Genomic DNA, 21,324 nt, shown 5'->3' with positions numbered 1-21,324 from the left:
CAGTTTTCAAGTGCAGAATATCAAAAAAATATCACGCCTTTGTTCATTAAACAAAACAGTTTTATTATTAATAAATTTATTTTATTACACAATTTTATTGTTAATTGAAAAAAGGTACTTTTTTGTTTGTACAAAACTATATTGGATCTTCAAGACATTCACTTCATTCATTCTTCGTTGTACACCACACAAATGCATTGTTAAACATTACTTGCCATGGACTTTGCTCAAATTCACAACCTGCTGGTGTATAAGGCCACTGGTACATTTGACTACATCTCTCTGGATGGGGCATCAAAGCTAAATGCCTACCGTCTTCGGAACATATACCTGCCACTGCATCAATACTGCCATTTGGATTCATTGGATAAGACTGAGTGGGAGCTCCATTGTCATCAGCATAACGCATTGTAATGCATTTGTTTGTTTTTAATTTTTTCAAAACATCATCCGTTCGGAATGAAAATCTTCCTTCGCCATGAGCAACCCAACATCCCAGAACAGATCCTTCCAAGTTTTTCAACATCATTGAGTTGCTTTCTTCGATACGAAGTGTAGACCAACGGCATTCGAATCTCTCTGACTTATTATGGAGCAGTGCAACATCAGGAATATCAACTGCTCCTTGTGCTGCTTGATCATTTTCAACTGAGCCCACCCATCCTATGAGGGACATTAGCTGACAGCCATTGCAAATACCTAATGAAAACGAGTCGGGGCGCTTTCTAAATGCATCAAACTGGGGAGCTAAATGCTCATTAAACATTATATTAGCCGCCCATCCTTTACCTGAACCTAGTGTATCAGCGTAGCTGAAACCTCCTGGAAACACGATTCCTCTATACTGTTCGAGAGTAGTTTTCTTCATCAACAAATCTGACATTGTTAAATCATGAACTTCGAACTTTGCTTTTAACAAGCACGATATCATTTCACGGTCACTATTAACTCCTTCTTCTCTTAGAACTGCTACCTTAACACTCTTACCTAGCCGACTTAACTTAACTTCAGGATCCAAATTGGCAGTGCAATTATATTTGGGAGCAGTTCTATAATTTAAGCTATTGAATTCATCAACAGCACATTCAGCATTTGCTTGGAGTTTTTCCAATTCGAAACTGGTATTCTCCCATTTTTTGAACAGTGTTCTGACATCACTGCGTAATATAATATTACTACGACTTTTAACAATAATGCTTGAATCAAGTCCGAAACCAGTTGATTTGCCAATGCAATAAACAGGAACATTTTCGCTTTTGAATTCGTCCATTACTTCTTGAAGGTATTGACCTTCTACTTCAAGAACCCATCCAGCCTCTTCTGCAAACATAACTCCAAATTCGATTTTGTCTTTGGGAACTTCTTCAAGTTTAACTGAATCTTTGTCAAGTTTTTCGAGAGCTCCAGTCATATCGATTTCAATACCTGAGATTCCAGCAAATGCCATTTCAACAAGAGTAACAATCAAGCCTCCATCGCTTATGTCATGACCTGCAAGAAGCTTCTTCTCTTTAAGGAGTTTTTGGGTTATATTGAATGCTTTCTTTAGAACTGTAGTTTTTTCTACATTTGGACTGAACATTCCCTGTTGGCAATAAGCTTGAGCCAGAGCCGAACCACCCAATCTGAAAAGTCCTTCGATGTTCACCCAAACCAAATGACCAATATTTCCTTGGGATGGAGCTTTCAAATCTGGAGTTATTTTAACTCTGACATCAGGACATGGAGCGTAGGTTGAGATTACCAGGGTGCCAGGTGATTTCACTGTTTTTGAATCAACACGTGCTGCCATGGACAGGGAATCTTTTCCACCATCGACAGCGATATTCAGCTCCTTCATAATTTCACACATTTCCCTACAAGCATCAAATAATTTTGCCCCCTCGCCTGGTAGCTTTGCTGCCCACATCCAGTTTCCTGAGCATTTCACATCTGCCAGCTCACTTATTCCAACAAATACTAAATTCGATATAGCTTCTGCAACAGACATACGTGCCATTGCAGCTGCACTGATAAGTCCCTTAATAGGTTGTGTTCCTATAGAAGTTGCAATACCTTCGTGTCCGAAATGAGAGACTGCCGTTAAAGCGAAATCAGCAAGAGGTGTGTGCAATGGTCCAACACATTGCTGTTGTGCTATGAGACCAGTTACACAGCGATCAACTTTGTTGGTGAGAAAACGCTTACTTCCTACAGACAAAATGCTAAGGACTCGGTTTAAGGTACTCGAAAAACCAATGTTTTCATCGAGCTTCAAAGGATTGAGATTCGGTTTGGTACGTTCCAAATCATATCTACGTTTTGGCATATCGCCTAAAACATGTTTCAAATGCAAGTCAAACGGAACTGGACCGTAGTTTTCAATTTCTTCACGGTTTTCGTATTTTTCGAAATCTGCTTCGGTCTCCAAGAGGGTGACATATCCATTTCCAGTAACAAATCCAACAAAGCTGATTGGACAACGCTCTCGATCACATATATCTTGAAGTATTTGCCGGCTCTCTGGTGCACAGAGAATGGCATTGTTTTCCTGGTATTCAGCGCCCCAGAGTTCTAATGCTGTGATTGTTGGATCACCTAATTGGAATTCTTTGGAAAATATAACAGCTCCAGCAAATCCTGGCTCGACTAGTTCCTTGAGAACGTTGCCATTGCCCCCAGCACCCTTTTAACAAATAAAACGTAAGTCTATATAAAAATATAATTTAATTAAAATTTTGATAATGTACCTGATCATGAATTGCTAAAATAGGATTGTTATCTCCCATTTCTACACATGCCCTGACAACGCGGTTTAATTTGTTTTCCATTTCAGCATCACCTCGTTGAACAGCATTGAAATCTAAGTTGGAACTGTTGTCACCTTGAACTTCCACGGAACTTGCAGCTCCTCCACCAACACCGATACGATAGACTGGTCCGCCAATTTTAGCTAAAAGCATGCCTGGAAAATACAAACATTTATTTAAAGTAAACTTAACAAGAGTACTTCCAGCACTATTTTGAATAAAAACTCTCAGGGAAATGTGTTCGGGAGAAGAGCTTCTAATTGAAAAATTCCCAGAATATCGTTTATGATGAAAAAGGTATCAAAATTTCTAGCTTGACTTGGCGGAGGGATTTTAGACGACTCCTACTATGAAACCTTAGGCTATGGGATCGCTTCTATGGTCGACAGCTCAAAGGCGGAGTAAGTTCTCTACCTTAGCAAGCGGAATTTGGGCAAAGAATTGGGGATCTACACATGAAATGTCTGGATAGTAGCTTTAGTGCAATGGTTATTGTGATGGACTATGACGCAGATATCAAAGCCATGCAAGAAGAGCATATGATATTATTAAAAGGGTCAGAGGGAGTTTTTTTTTTCTTTGCTTTGTTTTTTCTCTTTGTAAGCAAGCGCTATATCACAATCGTCATCAGGGCAAAACTTATAAACATCACTCATGTATGTCCGAACGGACGAGAGAGGGACTATGATAAGTGATGTGATAAGTAAAAGCCAAGACTAGACTTGGCGATTTTAAGAGCAAGGTCTTCAAAGCGTCACTTTTGGTTTGCAGGCGAGAAAACGTAACCTGCACGAAAACACATTGATATTGAGCACAAAAAATTTCTATTAGCATTCATTCCGAGATTTACCCCTTTTTTCACCTTTTTTTTAATGTATTATTTTAACTTTTCTGGATTACAATATTGGTTGAAATCTGCTTTGTTGTTTACGAGAAATTCATAAATCAAAAAAATCGTTCAGGTACCGTTAATAACGATAGAAAAAAAGATTCTTTATTTATGTTCGACCCAGTGTATAACAGTCAAAAGTGAAAGAGAAGATTTGAATCGTCTGCTGTATAGCGATATCGACATCGTAAAGAGCGACGTTACAGAAAAACCCCTTATTTTATTTGCTCAACAAAGAGTTTTGAAGCCTCTTACCCGATTAAGTTGGTATTGCCTTGTTCAAAGAAGAGATCCTGATAACCCCGTCAAATCAAACAGTGGAATTTATACATCGATGACAACATATATACCGTAGAAATAAATCTAAATTTGTACAAACCTTTTTCGGGATCAGTCTTTTTCCTCATGCTGGAACTCATTGTACCCAAACCACCACTGAACATAATGGGTTTAACATACTCATTTCGTTCTTGTTGTGGGTCTTCGAGTCCATAAGAAATTACGAATCCCGATATAACAGGTTCTCCGAATTTGTTTCCATAATCCGAAGCGCCATTACTAGCGTCGATGAGAATTTTAAGAGGCTTGGCAAACGATGGTGGATATTTCGAACTTCCACACTCAAAAGGTAATGTGTAACCTGTAAGAAATAGGATTTGTTGTAAAACATTGGGAAAAATAAAATTTTTGTATGTATATTTTACCTGGAATGTTTAAACTACCAACGCAATAACCAGCTGTACCCGCAATTGTTAGACCACCTCGACCGACTCCCTGCACATCTCTTAAATATAAATTTATCAAATAAGTCATTATGTTAAATAAACATCTCAATTAAGTCTACCTTATTCGTCCTCCAGTGCCAGTTGTAGCACCACTAAATGGAGCAACGGCTGTTGGCATGTTATGGGTTTCAGCAGTAAATATCAAATCGGACTCAACCTTTTGCAGAGTTACCTTTCCTGGTCCAGAACAGTTTTCTGGTTGCAACGCAAGATGTTCAAAACCTTTGATTGCACTACTGTTGTCCCCGAATTTGATGGTGTTGTTGGCATTGGTGTGTAACTGAGTATCCATAATCATTTTAAACAATGATTTCTCCTCTTCTACTCCATCGACAAACATTTGTCCACGGAAAAACCAATGACGTGAATGTTCACTATTACTTTGGGCGCAGTCAAAGAGTTCCACAGTAGTTGGATTTCTTTTAAGAGTATTTTGGAACATATTTGTATAATAATTTAAATCCCATTCTCCAAATGCAAGTCCTAATTCTTCATTGACTTTTTCCAACGCCGATCTTCCTTCAGTTAAAATCGGAACTATGTGCCAGTCACGTTGTTGTTTAGGAAGTTGCTCATTAAAACTTTCTACGGGTAGATTTTCTGGTGTGTATTGACATTCGGTCATGCGATCCGATAAAACTTCTATTAATTCTTCCAAGTTCGTTGGTTTTCCATTGAATTCAATTAAATACCTTATGGACATTTCAATTCGATTGATATGATTAAGGCCAACATTATGACATATATTAACACAATTGGTAGAGAAGGCCGTTGAAAAATTAAAACGTGGACCAATTTCGATAATAATCGTTTTTTCATTGGTTTCGCTCAAAGATGATTCATTTTTTAAATTGTCTTCTTTTTGTGGGTGCTTAAGCAGCCATCGCAAAATACTTTCAGTTTTTTCATCACATACAAAATTGGTGGTCTCCACGTGGAAGCATTTTTCTAGCTTTAAAGAACATACTTTGTTTTCAGGCTGCAAAAAAAATAATAAAATAAAAATTAGTTTTATTTACAACTTCACATGGAATAACAACTTTGAATTCAAACTTTACATAAACAAAAGGTATAAAGTGTTTACTGGATAACATAGGCGGATACAGGGGGGGGGCACGGGGGCACGTGCCCCCCCCAGAACTTAAAGTTCATACTTAAAGGAAATCAAACTATAACGGCCGATTTCTTCACAGAGTCCTAACGCTAATACCGGTCCTAGTCCTAAAATTAGTACTCAAATCAGTACCAACTCATTTCTTCACCCAAGTACTAGGTCCTAAAACTGTCAAATTAGGACCGAGTACTAGTTAGGACCTGGTCCTAGCTAGCTCCTCAAAATCGACTAGTACCTGGTTATTATACCAATCGTTAGTACTCAGATCGGTACCAAGTGATTTCTTCACAAAAGTCCTAAGCCTTAGTACTGTCAAATTGGTACCGAGTATTAGTTATGACTCGGTATTTATTAGGACCTCAAAATCGGTAGTCTAGCGGTTAGTACTTCAATTAAAGCAATGGATTTAATTATTTTTAAGAGATATCTGGCAGATTTCTTAACTTCTTGGGTGTTGTTGCGCTTGACAAGTGCGTTTCTATTGATTTTAATGATTTGAATGATTTTGTTTTTATTTACAAAAAGCATAATAACCGATTTTTTGCATTAGATATAATTCATGAATAATAAAGACTAATACGTTCATCTGCCGTGAAAAATTGCAATAGCAAAGCAATTTTTGAATAAATTATTATGAAAAAAAAATCGATGGCACTGCATTTCTGATAGGAAAACCATGGTTAAGTATAAATATAAATGGAGTCACCTAAATGCAATATTCACTCAAAATATCACCTTTCGGTACCATTTTAGGGGCAGAGGACAGGTTTTAGAATTCGTGATGGCAAAATGTATTTGCAAAAGGATTCTATTTTCAAATAACTCAAACTTGTCTTTATTCTGTTCGTCCTATGACTGCTATAAAAGAAAACTGCACCAAAACAACAATAAAGCCACAGTTTTTCAAAAACGTTATTTTTATTTAGATATGAATGCATGCACATTATGAACAAACATCCGCAAAGTAAACGTCTTTTTATTACTTATTTAAAAAAGATTTTTTTATCGGTCGGCGACTTTCCCAGGCCAATCTATATTCGTTGGTGAACTAGTTACCAGTCTTGCCGACACTTTTGTATACTATCCAGACATTATCTTCATTCTTGATTGTGACAGTTCTTAATAGAATTTATCTTCTGTTCTTGTTGGCTTCTTTTCAATCTTCACAATATGTATTTAAAAAAAATTATTTTAATGATAATTTCATTAATTTACTGTTTTTTGTATATTTTTCATTTGGTTTTATCTGCTGAAATATAAAAATAAAATATTTCAAACATCAAAATATTGTCAGAATGACAGTTAGACCAGTTTTATACGAATTAATTCTTAGGACTGCGTTGTGAATTTAGATCAGGTCCTATATATGTGAAGAAATGCTCGGGTCCTAACTTTTCCTTAGGACCGAGTACTAGTGCTAGTACCTGGTCTAGCTAGACCGGGTACTAAGCTGACTTAGGACTTATGTGAAGAAATTGGCCGTAAGAGTTTTTAAAATATATGAATAATAACAGAAAGAACTTGAGTGAAACTCTTGTCTATTTCTGGCTGAAAATGCGAATTTTATTGTTTGTTGCATCCCTTTCCCATGAAAAGCTCCACCTCACAAATAAATAAACGGCTATTTGTTGGGTACACACGAATTTTTTTTCGATTTAAGAAAAGGTGAATTTTCAAAGTGATTTTGGTGAAAAATTTTGATATGGACATCGAATGACATTGAATGATATTCTAAAAAAAAAAATAATTGTATATGCAACTCTATTTTTTCATACGGAGGGGTTAAAAAATTTGAACTTTTCTCGTTGTTTTTTTTAACATTAGTGTTTTCAAAATAGCGGAACACGCCACAACATTGCATAAACTATATATTATAGAACTGCTGGATATGTAGAACAAACTTGCATTTTAGAAGTTTGCCCAAGTTTGCACCCCGAAAACAAAGACCCCTGGAAAAAAACTCCTCAAAAGCGACCCTTACTTATAGATTTTTATAAATATTATTTTATTGAGAAAATTTCTCCAGGGATACCTTTAAGAATATGTAAAAAAAATAGTGTTTCAAATTTCAAAAGAATCGGTGCAGTAGTTTTGAGGAGCACCGGCGTTGATAACATTAGTTGTGGGGATAACGATTTAAAGTTTTGAACTCTGGACTAAAAGACTAAAACGTTCCTAAGGGAAGTATTAAAATACTCAGAACTTGGTCAATTTGGCTGCAAGAGACCTACAATTTGAACACAATATTCTTGAGATATAAAACAATTTAACCCCTTGTAGCCCCATGTGACATTTCTGTAACAAACCGAAAAAGATTGCATAAAAGCTCTACAAACTATTTTTTTTCTTTTGAAGCTTCTAATATAATTTTTAAGTATTGCTTTATCGAAATAGTACCTACTTCAAATATCTAATAAATAGCACCAATAGTTTTTAATTGACAGTTAATGTTGAAAGTTGGGCTTTTTTTGAAAATAAGCTAATTTGTGTAAAAACTACGAAATTCAGAAAAAAAAGTTTTCATTAGTTTATTTTATTTTATTTTTGGATTTTAGGAAAGTGCCTAAAAATTAATATTAGATAGTTTTTTGCCTGAATTTTTGCATTTTTATATAAAACTAGCTAACCCCCACCCGCTTCGCTGAGTGCACATTTAAAAAAAAATAGAACCTGTTTGAAAATAAATTAAAACCGAAAAAAAAACTGGTTTATTGTAATGAACATTAACAAATTTATTGTAATTTAAGCAGTTATTGGACATTTTTAATGGAATAATGGCACTTGATTCTGAAGGCCGAATTACACTTCAAAGCAATTTATAAGTGTATTTCCAAGTATTAAAACAAATTACAAAAATCATGCTTGGCTGAGTGAACGTGCAATAATGGCTGGTACAAATAAAAATGTTTCTGAAATCAAATGAAATAAATGCACAATTTTTTGCCTACAAATCGGTTGACCCTATCACAAAAATGAATGCAATGTATAAAATTACCAAACGGAGTTTTTGAATTCATTGGTTATACCAGGACTGCCTCAACACCATTTAGAGCGGAAAGAAGTAGCGCCCATTATTATGCTTCGGAACATCAGCCACCTAAACTTTGCAAAAATTGGATTTAAAAATAAACGGTTCTATGGCAGGTACCGTTGATAATGATTTTCAAAATAAAATTTTTTTATTGAAAGATAGACCTTTTTGTAAAACTTTTATTTGAATTTTTTTGACAAAATCGTTGGAGCCGTTTTGGAGATATTTCAATTTTACTAAAATCGGTATATGAAAAGTACCGTTTTTTTGGCCCAAAAAAATTAATTCCCAAAACCCCTCTGGAGAGTCGCCAAATAACACCAAGTGTGACATAAATCGGTTCATCCGTTTAGGCTGTAGCTTCGTTTACAGACAGACGGACTTCCGGGACCCACTTTTTTGGCATTCTCTATCATCGTAATGTCAGGGGGAAAAATGTTATCTCAACTTTTTTTTGTACGAATGCAAAACTTGATATACATATGTATAGTACCTATATCGCAAGTAAAAATAAAATTTTTTGGTGCATGCTGTCGAAATGTCTTAAATTTTTTTTGTCCTATTTACCTGCGCGTGAATTCCATAGGAAACGACTTTTGGAGCTTTTCCCTTTTTGTACGTTATTTTGTATCAGAAAGTATGAATTCTTTGACTTTTTTAAGACTATAAACAATAATAATAATTATTATTTTGAAAGCCTGTCTTAATATATTTTTTTTTTACAAATTAAGATTAGTTAAAATTTTTAATAAGCTAGAGTGTTTCTTCACTCGTACAAATTGACAGCTATGTGAAGATGGGAGAAAAGGTATTATTTTTTTTGATACAAACCATCTACATATTAATACCTTTCAAACAAAACAAAAATTACCAAAATCGGACCAGCCAAACGCGAGTTTATCGGCCACACACACTTAACGAACTCATTTTTATATATAAGATAAATTATTTAAAATTTTTTTTACTCCCTAAATATCAAAATAACTAAGTAAATAATGACTTTATTGAATTTTTAAAAAATACGTGTTTTATTAAAGATAAAGGCCAATCGATTGACTTATTAATTTTTAAATTTACGACCTTGGGTTACAAAAGGTTAATGCAAATAAAAAAAAAAACAAAACTGGGTTTCCCAGCAAAAAAGTATGATTCAGTTTTTTTTGTTATTCTTAGGAACTTTAATATTTATTAGATTGAAGTCTTTAGTATTTGACTAAAAACTACTAGATCATTAACTTATATAATAATTATGTCCATAATATTACAAAATTTTATACAAAATCAATTAAAAAACATCAACATTTTTTTTTCAAAATTTCATCTTTAAAACTTAATTTCTCAAAAACTATTTGATGAAACAACTTAAGTCAAAAAATAAAATAAAGAATAGATTACTAACTTTAATATAGCACAGGATTGTAAGTGCATTTTCAGATTTTTTATATTTTTTTTTTTCTCCCGGCTAATCCAGGGGTAAGTGGGTAAGCACTTAAGTGGTTTTTACTGTAACAAGAAAATGAAAATTTTTCCTTCCGAATAACTTTTTGGTCATTTGATGTGGGAAATGTGCCTAAATATTTTTGGCCAGGTTTTAGACCACTGTGGGTCGTTAAAATTTTCTGCTTGTTAGTCAGTCGTATGATACTTCACTTAATTTCTAACTGTTATTGCTGTTTTTTTGCCAATCCATCCCTTGTGCCCCCCCCAGAAAAAAATCCTGGATCCGCCCCTGCTGGATAACACTCTTGGTAGTTAACTTTACTACTTTACTTTACTAGTAAAAAGTTCTTTGTGACTTGAGGAGCAGACTGCAATTATAAAGAAAAACTTGTCAACGCTTAATACGTCACATAAAAGTTGTAAATAAGGTTCTATGGTATTCTGAAGATAGAAGAATTTATTTATTCTGTCATCCACACTTTCCATGCCAGGAAAATGCGCCACACAGACCATCAAATCCCATTATCCTTGTTTCATCGTTCTGAGAGTAAACTTTCGGTTGAACACTTAGGGCGATGGACAAATGGTTTGCAGCTAACCTTTGTTTTATAACTCCAAAAGACTCTCATTCAAAACTACATGTTTTTTAGCGAATGTGAAGCGTTTTTTGATGCTTTTTCAAGAATTGGGTTTTTCTTGTACACCCATCTATACAACTCAGCATCATTAAGTGTCTTTCTTATAGGTGTGAGACGACTTAAAAGACCCATATTTGCAATTCTTTGTCACCGCTCTATACACTCGCATGGAAATTTTGCTCGTATGGAAGTTGAAGAAGCAATTTATTTTCAGAATTCAAATTTCGATTTTCTCTTACTAAATAAATGGCTTTATCCAACGTTTACGCCAAAAATTCACAGGTTTTGCTATTTGATAAGGATTTTTTTAAAACACTTGGTAATTATATTTATTGGCAATAATATTAGCAATAAAAGAAATGCATTTTCTTGTACAACTTTTGAACGCATAATAAATAAAATGCACGACTGAGTCGCACGAACTTGCTCTTAGAGTTAAAGTTGCTTAAATTTTAAAGACTTTTTATATAGAAATTTGGAAAAACAATAAAATTCGTTTTTTCAAAAATTAAATAAAATCTGAAATCAAATTGCCCTCCAAAACAAGTATGCACTTTTGATTGATATATTAAGATGCATTTTTACAAAAAAAAAAAATTTCAAAATCGTTAGAGCCGTTTTTTTAAAAAACTAGTCATTCTTTATTTTTCCAAATCAAGTCTTTTATGACTTTTTTATTTTAAATGAAGTATTACATATTACATCAGAAATTTTAAATTGTTTCGTTTTGCAAGAAACGAAAAATAAAATTAAATAAAATTTTGAGGAATCCCAGCATAAAACAAAAATAACCGAGGTACATTAAAAATTTGGCGTTAAATTAAAAGCATGTACATGAACGAACAAACATATTTTAAACGATTGGTCCAATTAGACTGGTAAAAACAATAAGCAACGCATGTTATTAATGTGTTCCGATTATAGAAGGAAATTTGTATGATAAATAGCAGGGAATGCATTACATGCGGTCCGAATAGGTGGTGGTCCGATTATAGTGTCTCTATTAGCAGCTTTTACTTATTGCACATCCTAACATTTAAATTTTTCAAGAGAGTTAAAACAAACTCAAAATATAGACACCTAAATAAATTTGATATTGAAAATTGATGATTAAGATCCCTCGCATACTAAAAACTTTCTATCGACCGATAATTTAGTCGGTCTCTTAATCAATATGAAACGGTTTGAAAGTGCGCACACTATTCACTATAAAGTATTGGGTGCTCCAACTGACTGCCACTACACAAACCAAACAAGAAAGTTTACTATTAAAGTTTAACAACTTTTAAACTGATAACATAAGTGATTAGACGATACAATAATACCGTCATGGTTGTAGGTTCGTCTTTATTTTGATCTGTTTGGATTTGTTGTCTTCAAATCATGTGACGCATGTCTAGAATATGCCAAAGAAATATTAATTGAGTCTTAAAAATCGCCACTCTGCGAACCAACTTTTTTTTAAATATTTGAGATAATTAATAGAATGTTCAACCAAATATGTTTACGAAATGTTTAGAATAGAAGCTAAGTTTACTTTTTTTCGCTCTATTTGACTGTGTTACATTAAGGATATCACTTTACTGATCTTGATTTGATCTTAATTTTAATTTATATAAAATCCACTCCAGATGTTTGGAGTTCAGATCCAGTCTCGAGGAATAATATCTTCAAAAAAGAATATTCTAAGGAACTAAATTATAATAGAAAACAACGTGAATATTCTTTAAAGCCTTACGAATACAAGTTAAATTATTTCGGAAAGCTTTATCACATAAACAATACCTTGATTAGAAAGTATTTTTTTTTTCTTAAATAAGTGGTGCAAGCAAGGAAATGGAAATTGGAAAAGGCTAGTTTTTAACCGACTTCCAAAAAGGAGGAGGTTTTCAATTCGTCTATATTTTTTGTATGTCGGATCGTTACCTCATAACATTGGACTAGGTGAACTAATTTTAATAATTTTTACTTGCTCTATAGGGCAAGTATTGGTTTCGTGTCAAAAAAAAAAAATTCGAGGTTTTAATCAAAACTAACATTACGATGATGGAGAAGTCCAAAAAAGTGGGTTTCGTCATGACGTCCGTCGGTCTGTGCGTCCGTGTGTCCATCTGTACAAAGAGCTACAGCCTAAACGGGTAGACGGATTTTCTTGAAATTTGGTATGGATGTTTTTTTCGTAATTTCCAAGGTTGTTTTTTTTTTGTTTTTTAATATCTTGCTTAGAACGTATACCTCCCATACAAAATTTTCGAGTTATTGCAGTTTTATCGAAAACGGCTCTAACGATTTTGATTAAATTTAACACACGTAATGCTGTACTTAGTTCTAACATAACTGCGTTTTTTGTTTTTCTCAAAAAATACGGATAGTTGAAATATATATTTGGAATATAGAATTCATGAAAAAACCATTAATCCAAGTTTCGTTCAATAGAAGTCGGTTTTTTTTTTTTGTTAAAAATGATTATATAAAAAACGTGTTTGACGATATTCACATGTAATTGTAGAAATGTGATTTTAAAGGAAAGATAGTTTTAGTGATATCTTTTAAATAACTAAGAAATCATGTATCGATGTTATAAACGAATTAATGACCATCTTCATTCATAAAACAAAACGACTATTTTTCATTTTACATTCTAAGTCAAAATTCTTAATGTATGTCAGAAATCCATATCAATGCAATAGGTACCTATAACGAAAGGGCATGATAACGTCTGCTGGGTCAGTTAGTAACTGATAAATATTTACTTGATAGCGATCTATGCTGTTTGGTTTGTCTAGTCTCGATTGTTGAACGTTTAGAAATAACTTTTAAACAAGGTAGTTTAAGGTCTTTAAAAATGATTAACTAATTAATATGAATAACTCTTTTGGCCTTGTTAAAACAACCCACATTCTGATAAAGCGAAATTAGAACATTTCTTCAAAGTTACTTTTATGTCAACTATCGGCATTTTACCAATTCATGAAACTTAAGACTAAAAGTAATGAGCAGCACTTAGCTACCTTTTTTTCTATGAATTGTGATTATGATAACCCTATATTGAAATCATTAATAAATATTGCGGTTAACAATTTAATTTACTATTGAAAAAAAAAAAAAATGCGTAGGTAACAAAGAAGGAAAAATAGAACAACCAAAACGAAAGGCTAAGTATACAACAGGTGACTCCAATGGTTACAAGGCACAACGAGAACGAACAACCATGCAAACTATTATAACGTAGGCAAAGGCACATAGATATAAAATAAAATATAATTCAAATACCATTCTACTCACGGTTTGTAACTGCTTAAGAACTCGAGTTACATGTTGCGCATCGAATGCGTCTTCAGCGTAGAATCTTAGAATAGTCATCTTTTAAGGAATATTTTTTTTTTTTAATTTTATTTTTTGATTAAAGCTTTGATTAATATAATTTAAACAACCGTCTTTCTAGAATAATTATTGCAAACTGGCTGACGAAATCAACTTCTACACCAGTTGGATTCTTGGTTTTAGCAAAAACAAAAAAGTATTTTTCCAAGATAGCTCGACTAGTCGCTATGATGCGCGATCAAATTGTTTTTATTAATAAAAAAAATTATTATAATTCTCAAATAGGGGTCACTTCGTTGGGGGTTATCATTATCAACAAACACTTGTTATTTTCTCAGGGCTTCATAAAGAAAAACAAAGCTTTAATTTGGCACTAAGCACGTCAGCGAATTTGAGTCCCATGTGCTCAGAGTGGTCAGTATTTCTCTCTTGAGTTATTTATTAATTTTTCTTCATATAGATGGAACTATATTTATCAATTGTACTTTGTCTATGTTGTTTATTTTAGTAATGTCTAGAAAATATGTAACAATTAATTTAGAAGCTATTTAAATGAAATAAAATTTTGCTAGAAAAAGATCAACCACATTTTCTTGGTAGAAATTGGAAACCGTTGATAAATAGATCAGAGATCAATTAAACAGAACGATCAAATAAAGAGAAATGTCAAAATGCATGCTGACAGACAGGGTAGCCACTTTGATGAAAAAGTGTAGTAGGATTAGTTTTAGTAATTTTAGTTTTAGGCATTTCACCAACATGGTTTTTGTATGAAGAACAGACAAGAGTGATAAGATGTTGTGTGTAGTCATGGTAGACATGTAGTCATGTAGTCATAAAAAGACAAGGTATGATCATTAGAGCCGCCATCTTACAAAATGGGGTAGTAACGTTTTGACGTTTAATATTTGGCAAAGTCAAAAGCAACAACAATTTCCAAGACAAATTTGCTTACAACAACAATGGGCAGAGGTCAAAACCTTAAGTAGCCATTTTTAAGTTTTGACAGTTCTCGATACAGAGTTTTTTCTAATGATCATACCTTCTCTTCTTATACCATGGTGTCGGTGTGTAGTGATGCAGGAATTTTAGTGAAAATTATACAAAGTAAAGCCTGGTACGCTGTTCGCGTTAACGAGATAAAATTCCCATGCAAGCTATCGATATAATTTGTATGGGATCCATTTTAGCTCAGATAAAATTTGTATGGGAGCTAAAATTTAGAGCGAGCTGCGTACCAGGCTTAAAGCAAATATTTTTCACGAAAACGCTCTGAAGTCTAAAGTCAATCTGATTTTTGAAGCTCTGTCTGTATGGATGTTCCATAGCTAATAGCTTGTGACGACAAAGTAAAATTACCTTATGGAGGCAATTTTACAAAACAACAAACATTGAAGCGAGGCTATAGCTTCGCTAAGAAAATTATTAGGTACTTGGGTTAGATGTTATAGTAAAACCCTAAACAGATTGTTATACGATGTTGAATTTTTGAATTAAAAAGAAGAAGTTTTTCCTGAATTTTATATTTTATTATTTTTTCATTTCCTTTAATTATTTTTCTTTTTGTTTTTTTTTTCTAATTTCTGGCCATACCACTGCTTATTTTATTGTTCTGAAATGAGAAGAATTTTATATTAATTGAAAAAGAACACATTTTTTACTTTCACATGGCCCGGTCAAGAATCGTTAGCACGTACACTCAGATGAAAATAGTCATTTTTAACTATTTTACTATTTCCATAGTTAAAATCGGGAAAACTATTTTAAATAAAATTTAAATAAAAAAAGAAACACTGAAAATGAAAAAAAAAAGTTATTAAAAAGTTTTTTTTTTAAGAATCGTTTTTATACAATGTCCCAAAAATAATGGTTCAAACGAAATATGCCAAAATAAGGGCTCACAGAATATAGTAGCTTGCTCTCTCTGTTTGTAATAATAATAATTTCTTACTTTTATTTGGAGCAACACCCTGAAAATAATTGTATGATTTGACACGACTTGAAACTTGTACTCGCACTGGCACGCTCTTACAAGACAAAAGAAAACAGAAAACTAAAATAGTGAAAATAGTCACTTTTTTGCTGTGGCATGTGGTACTGTGGTATGTGAATATTATAATAGTTATTTATATTTATAAATTTAACAGTTAAAAAAGACTATTTTAAAAGTTGCGTAAATAGTCAATTTTTACTATTTTAATAGTTAATTTTAACTATTTTCTTTTTGTGGTATGTGACTGTTATAATAGTCATTTTAAACTATTTTGTAGCTATTTTATATATTGTTATTCGCAAAATTTCAATGAATTCTATAAAGTGACTATGCAAAGAGTTACAAAATAACTATTTTTTTTCTGAGTGTACCTCCGCATACCAGTCCAGCCCTTTACTAGTACACCATAAAGATGAGTGGGAGCTAATTGATTGATACCAAACATTTAAAAGCAATGTTTTTTTCAAATACATTAGAAATATTGCATGATTGCAAAAGAAAAAATATTGCATACTTACTTATAAAAAACATTGCATTACATACAAAAAAAAATGGCATACTTGGAAGAACCTCTTGAAACAGGTCTTATAGGTCTTTTTTTTATATGTTACTTCTTACTCATGTTACTTCTAATCACGCTCACCCCTACTCAAAAAATATTCATCTTTTTTATAACCTTTTTTAGAGTCCTTGTTTTGGGTCTCATTCCATCCAGCATTATAAAATAGATACTTCAAAATAATATGTAATATGGCCTCATTGAATGAACCTAAATTTCTAACTTGACCAACCGTCTTCTCTTCCCCTACTCTTTCATATGCTATTAAAAAAAAAAAAAACAAACAATAAAATGTACGTAGGTAGGTATACACCACCGTGTACGTGGACAACGTAATATAATGTGAATTAAAACTTTGATTTAGATACTAACACACCCTAATCGAACTTATTTAAACAATTGCACACAATGTTGTAACAAAATATCATCTACTTCTTGTCGTCAGTGTTAATAAACAAACCGAAAAAAACAAATATATTTAAATATATTTCTTCAGTATCTCTAAAAACAAATAAATAATTAACAAATACAAATAAACAAAAAATATAAGTTGCATTTTGTTTTATAGTTTCGCTAACTTAGTAACCAAAATGTCCTTTTCAGGGATTTTTTGGATATCGAATACACAATCCTGAAAAGGGATTTGTAGCGCTGAATCTCATTCATAGCGAATTTTTTTCCCGGTGTAGCTTCAATATATACATAATTATTCAATGATAAAACTAAAAAATTACACAATTTTTGGTTTAGTCCCCATCCCCATGCCAAGGTCTGCCATAAAATCTTTGCAATAGCTTAAAAGTTGCGAAACAAAGATTATCTTTATTTATTTCCGTTCGAATAAAACTATAGTTTTGAAAATCTATTGAACTTTGAAAAAAGTAAAACTATTTACAGAAAACAACACCCAAAAACGTAAAAATCTTTATATAGGTACCATGGTTTTCGTCTGTGGCGGTGACTGTGCGACCAAAAATACAATTTTGTTCAGAATGCCAAAGACATGATGTTTGTAAAAAAATGGAAATATTCTAGTGAAACCATTTTTTCATCCAAATAGTGGGAAGTCCTTCATTTCTTCAAAACCTCTTGTTTGAAACCATTGAATTCTCTACAAAAAAAAAAATCCATACAAATACTTTTTTCATATATTTTATTAAAAATATTTTCACTGTACATTAAGTACAGTGCGAAATCTATAAAAAATCACTTCTTAAAAAATATCGAGTCTTAGGAACACTAAATCCATTAAAAGGACTAGCAGTTGGCACAGTATAAGCACCCATATTTGGGAAAGCAATAAAATCTCCTTCCCTCAAATTTGGAAGATATAAATTATCACATATCTAGAAATAGATAAAAAAAAATTATTAATCAAATTTTAAATAATATCGAGAATATAATTAATTTAACAAACCTTATCAAGAGCATCACAAGTTGGACCCCAAATTAGACTCTTAAAAGTTTCCGTTCCATCATTCTGAATTTTTTAAAATTAAATACAAATTTCGTTAGAAAAATTATCAAAATTAATTAATATAAGCTTTTGTTTACCTCGAAATGAATAACTTTTATTGTAATGTGATCATACAATAAACAATTAAATGTTCCATAAGCTCCATCATTGATAAAGTACATAACCTTTTCAAGCTTGCCGTCTTTTTGCCTAATTTCACGTTTTGAATAAATTTTACATACAAGGGTATATGCTGCTGCTACAAAGTATCGGCCAGGCTCTCCAATCACACGCACATCAATGCCTTTAAAATATTTGTCAACTGAGTTGTTGACTACCTTAGCAATCTGTATTAAATCAAGATATAAATAATCAATTTGAGATTATCTAACGCATTTTTGTATGTTTTTGTGATAACTTACATTCGAAAACATATCGTCGTTATCTCCGGGGAATCCACCACCAATATCAAGTAATTTCATATAATGTCCGATTAGTCTGCCGAATTTGAATAATTGCGAACCTGTACAAATTGCCCTTTCGTATGCTGGATAGTCGCTACAACCGGATCCAACATGGAAACTCACACCTGTAACCTGTGAAATTTTTTCAAAAAATTGAATTTAGAGTTTTTCAAAGTCATAATTGAGAAAATACATTTTTGAAAAGTTTAAATTCGAAAGGGTTTTTTTGAGCACATTAAAAAAAAAAACTTACATTCATGTTCAAACTTTCAGCTAAAAGTAACACTGCTGCTGCATCTTCAACGGCATCACATCCGAACTTATCACCAAGTGGACATAATGCGTTTTCAGCTTCGGAAAGAAATCGAAGAACAACACTTAAAAAAACAAAACAGTTAGCAACATAATTTAAATTTAAAAATATGAAAATTTACTTGGAGTCTCCAAAGCTTTTATAAATCTTATACAACTCGAATTCATTGTCCACAGTGCTGTCAGTGACGTTCTTGGCTTTCATATATTCAATGTGAGAAGTTGCTTTCATTGGATTTGCAAAAATTATACGATCTGGACTGACTCCAAGTCCCAGAACTAACTTAATTTCATTTTTCGATGCACAATCAAAGCTTGCTCCCAAGTCAGCAAGTGTTTTTATGATATAGGGATCATCGTTACATTTAACAGCTTTAGGTATTAAAAATAATTATAAATATTATTTTATAATAATTATTAAAAAATTAAAATAAAATAATTTTTACCATAATAAGGTGTAACATTTGGCATGTGTTTCTTCCAGGTGTAAAATTTACTCACAACGGTGGTCAAATCACAAATGTTAAGAGCTTCGTCTACATTTTTTAAATTCAACTTTTCAATTTCTTCCTTAAGTTGAAATTTTCCTTTATAGAAGTTTATTGATTGGGGTACTGCAGTTGGCATTTTGATATTATTTTTTTTTTATTTTTTGAAACAAACAAAATTGGAAATTTTTAAAAATTTCAGAACAACGATCTTGGCGGTAGTCAAAATACTGAATGATTGGATTTTGTGTTGATCTTGCTTTTAAATAAACCCCGTTACCCATCAACTTGTGAATAAAATTTGTTATTGTGAACTAACTGTAAGTTATAATCTGCTCAATTTTAAATGTTTGTTTTTGAGCGAATGTGTGATAAAGGTAGGCAGGTACCAGTGCTTTGAATGAAATATACAAACATAAAATTTTATGTGTAGAATTAAATGATATTGATCTAACTTACGTAAAGGGTTGCCAAGTTGTTTAAAACTGTTGGAGAATTGTGAAATTGATTGATTTGTTGGTATATAACTAGGTGTGTTTTTTTGGCAAAAGTATATCCGTAGTAGGATTTCTCATATATATAATATTTAACAAAAATTTATGTGCGCTCACCAAAATAAAGAAACAAATAACTTAATATACACTCAGAGAAAAAAATAGTTATTTTGTATAGTCACTTTATAGAATTCAATGGAATTTTGAGAATAACTATTTTTGAACAGAAAATAGTAACAAAATAGTTTTTTTCAGATATAATTGGTGATTATGATTACTGATTACTTTGAAGGAAAGTATTGATTTATTAGTTTAAGGACTCAATGGTTTTTTTTTTTTTGCAAAATCGTTTATTTATATGTGAGGTGGTGCTTTTCATGGAAAAGGGTGCCTTTCAAAGGGATGCAACAAACAATAAAATTCACATTTCTAGTCAGAAGGGGAGGTGCACCTGCCCCCGTGCCCCCCTGGATCCGCCCTTCCTCCCACTGTAAAAAAAAGTGCATTGTATATAAGGTCCCATAGTCCCTCCCTCCACCTAACAATTTAAATAGTCACAAATAACTATATTTTAATAGTTTAAATTAACTTTTTACTTTTTTACTTTAGAAAATAGGGGAGAGTGGCGGACAGTGAGACACCCTTTTTTTAAATTGGTAGGTATATCTTAGAATGTTTTCGAGATAGCTTAACGAAACTTTGAAGTGAGTTTAAGACATATTTTATCTTAATGTTGCAAAAAAACTTATAGTTAAAGAATGAATGAGGGCATCACATTGGACTAAAATGTAGAAAAAGTCAAAACGTCTCACTGTTTGAAAGGGGTGCGATCAGTGAGACATTCTTAGGTGAAAAAAAAATAACGAAAACGTCAAATAATTAGGTAATTGACAAGTATATACTTAATTAATTTATGTTACTTTAACCCATTTATTCAAAAAAAAAAAAAACAAAAAGCCAAAAAAAAATGAAAGAAAAAACAATACGAAATCATTTTGAAGTCATGCTAAAATAATAGATTTTTTTAAAATCTATATGTCTCACTGTTTGCTTTTTAAAAAACCTATGTCTCACTGTTTGCTTTTTAATAATGTCTCACTGTTTACTTTTTGTCATTTTTCGGAAAAATATAAAATTACAAAAAACGAGAAGGAATTCTAATTCAATGATATTTTTTTATGAAAGAACATATAAATATAATACATATGTAAAAAAAGTTTTGTCCACTAACCAGATTTTTTTGTGTTATACACTCTTTTTATAACACTCCAAAAACTACTTTCACCTGATTTTGTGTGATATTTTACGGCGGGGGAAAATGGACAGCTTTAATTTAGTCGGGACAAAATTAAAAGACGCAGACGGGGAAATAAACGTTTTGACCCAAACTAGCGTTACTGTGCTTATTTTCAGAAAAGAGAAAAATGGATTGTCTCACTGTTTGCACCGTCTCACTGTCCGCCACTCTCCCCTACTTTGTTACTATGAGAATAGTCAAAAATAACTATTTTTAACTATTTAAAATAGTTAAAAAAAGAGTTAAATATG

At 32.3% G+C, this 21,324-nt stretch overlaps 3 protein-coding genes across 5 annotated transcripts in view; 1 reads left to right on the top strand and 2 right to left on the bottom strand.

The window, feature by feature from the left end:
• Window positions 1-21,324, top strand: part of LOC129913175 (FAST kinase domain-containing protein 1, mitochondrial-like) — a 73,371-nt gene that overhangs the window by 12,277 nt on the left and 39,770 nt on the right. The gene's annotated exons all lie outside the window — the stretch shown is intronic.
• LOC129913161 (phosphoribosylformylglycinamidine synthase) lies at window positions 68-14,624 on the bottom strand. Of its 2 annotated transcripts, none has more exons than XM_055991710.1 (6): window positions 13,960-14,624; window positions 4,523-5,442; window positions 4,383-4,462; window positions 4,058-4,318; window positions 2,730-2,944; window positions 68-2,665 (listed from the first exon to the last, which is right to left on the bottom strand). In XM_055991710.1, the coding sequence occupies exons 1-6, from the start codon at window positions 14,047-14,049 to the stop codon at window positions 164-166; spliced, it is 4,068 nt and encodes a 1,355-aa protein (XP_055847685.1). In that variant the 5' UTR covers window positions 14,050-14,624; the 3' UTR covers window positions 68-163. The 2 variants fall into 2 exon arrangements, with proteins under 2 accessions (XP_055847685.1, XP_055847691.1); XM_055991716.1 differs by having other exon boundaries at window positions 13,972-14,624.
• Window positions 17,699-19,622, bottom strand: LOC129913194 (ornithine decarboxylase 1-like). The gene is made up of 7 exons (XM_055991753.1): window positions 19,241-19,622; window positions 18,917-19,166; window positions 18,736-18,859; window positions 18,441-18,614; window positions 18,117-18,365; window positions 17,980-18,042; window positions 17,699-17,908 (listed from the first exon to the last, which is right to left on the bottom strand). The coding sequence occupies exons 1-7, from the start codon at window positions 19,419-19,421 to the stop codon at window positions 17,759-17,761; spliced, it is 1,191 nt and encodes a 396-aa protein (XP_055847728.1). The 5' UTR covers window positions 19,422-19,622; the 3' UTR covers window positions 17,699-17,758.

Source organism: Episyrphus balteatus, chromosome 1 (assembly GCF_945859705.1).
Source record: "Episyrphus balteatus chromosome 1, idEpiBalt1.1, whole genome shotgun sequence".
Lineage (NCBI taxonomy): Eukaryota > Metazoa > Arthropoda > Insecta > Diptera > Syrphidae > Episyrphus > Episyrphus balteatus.
Note: the sequence above shows the minus strand (reverse complement) of the source record. Positions and strands in the feature narration are given on the sequence as shown.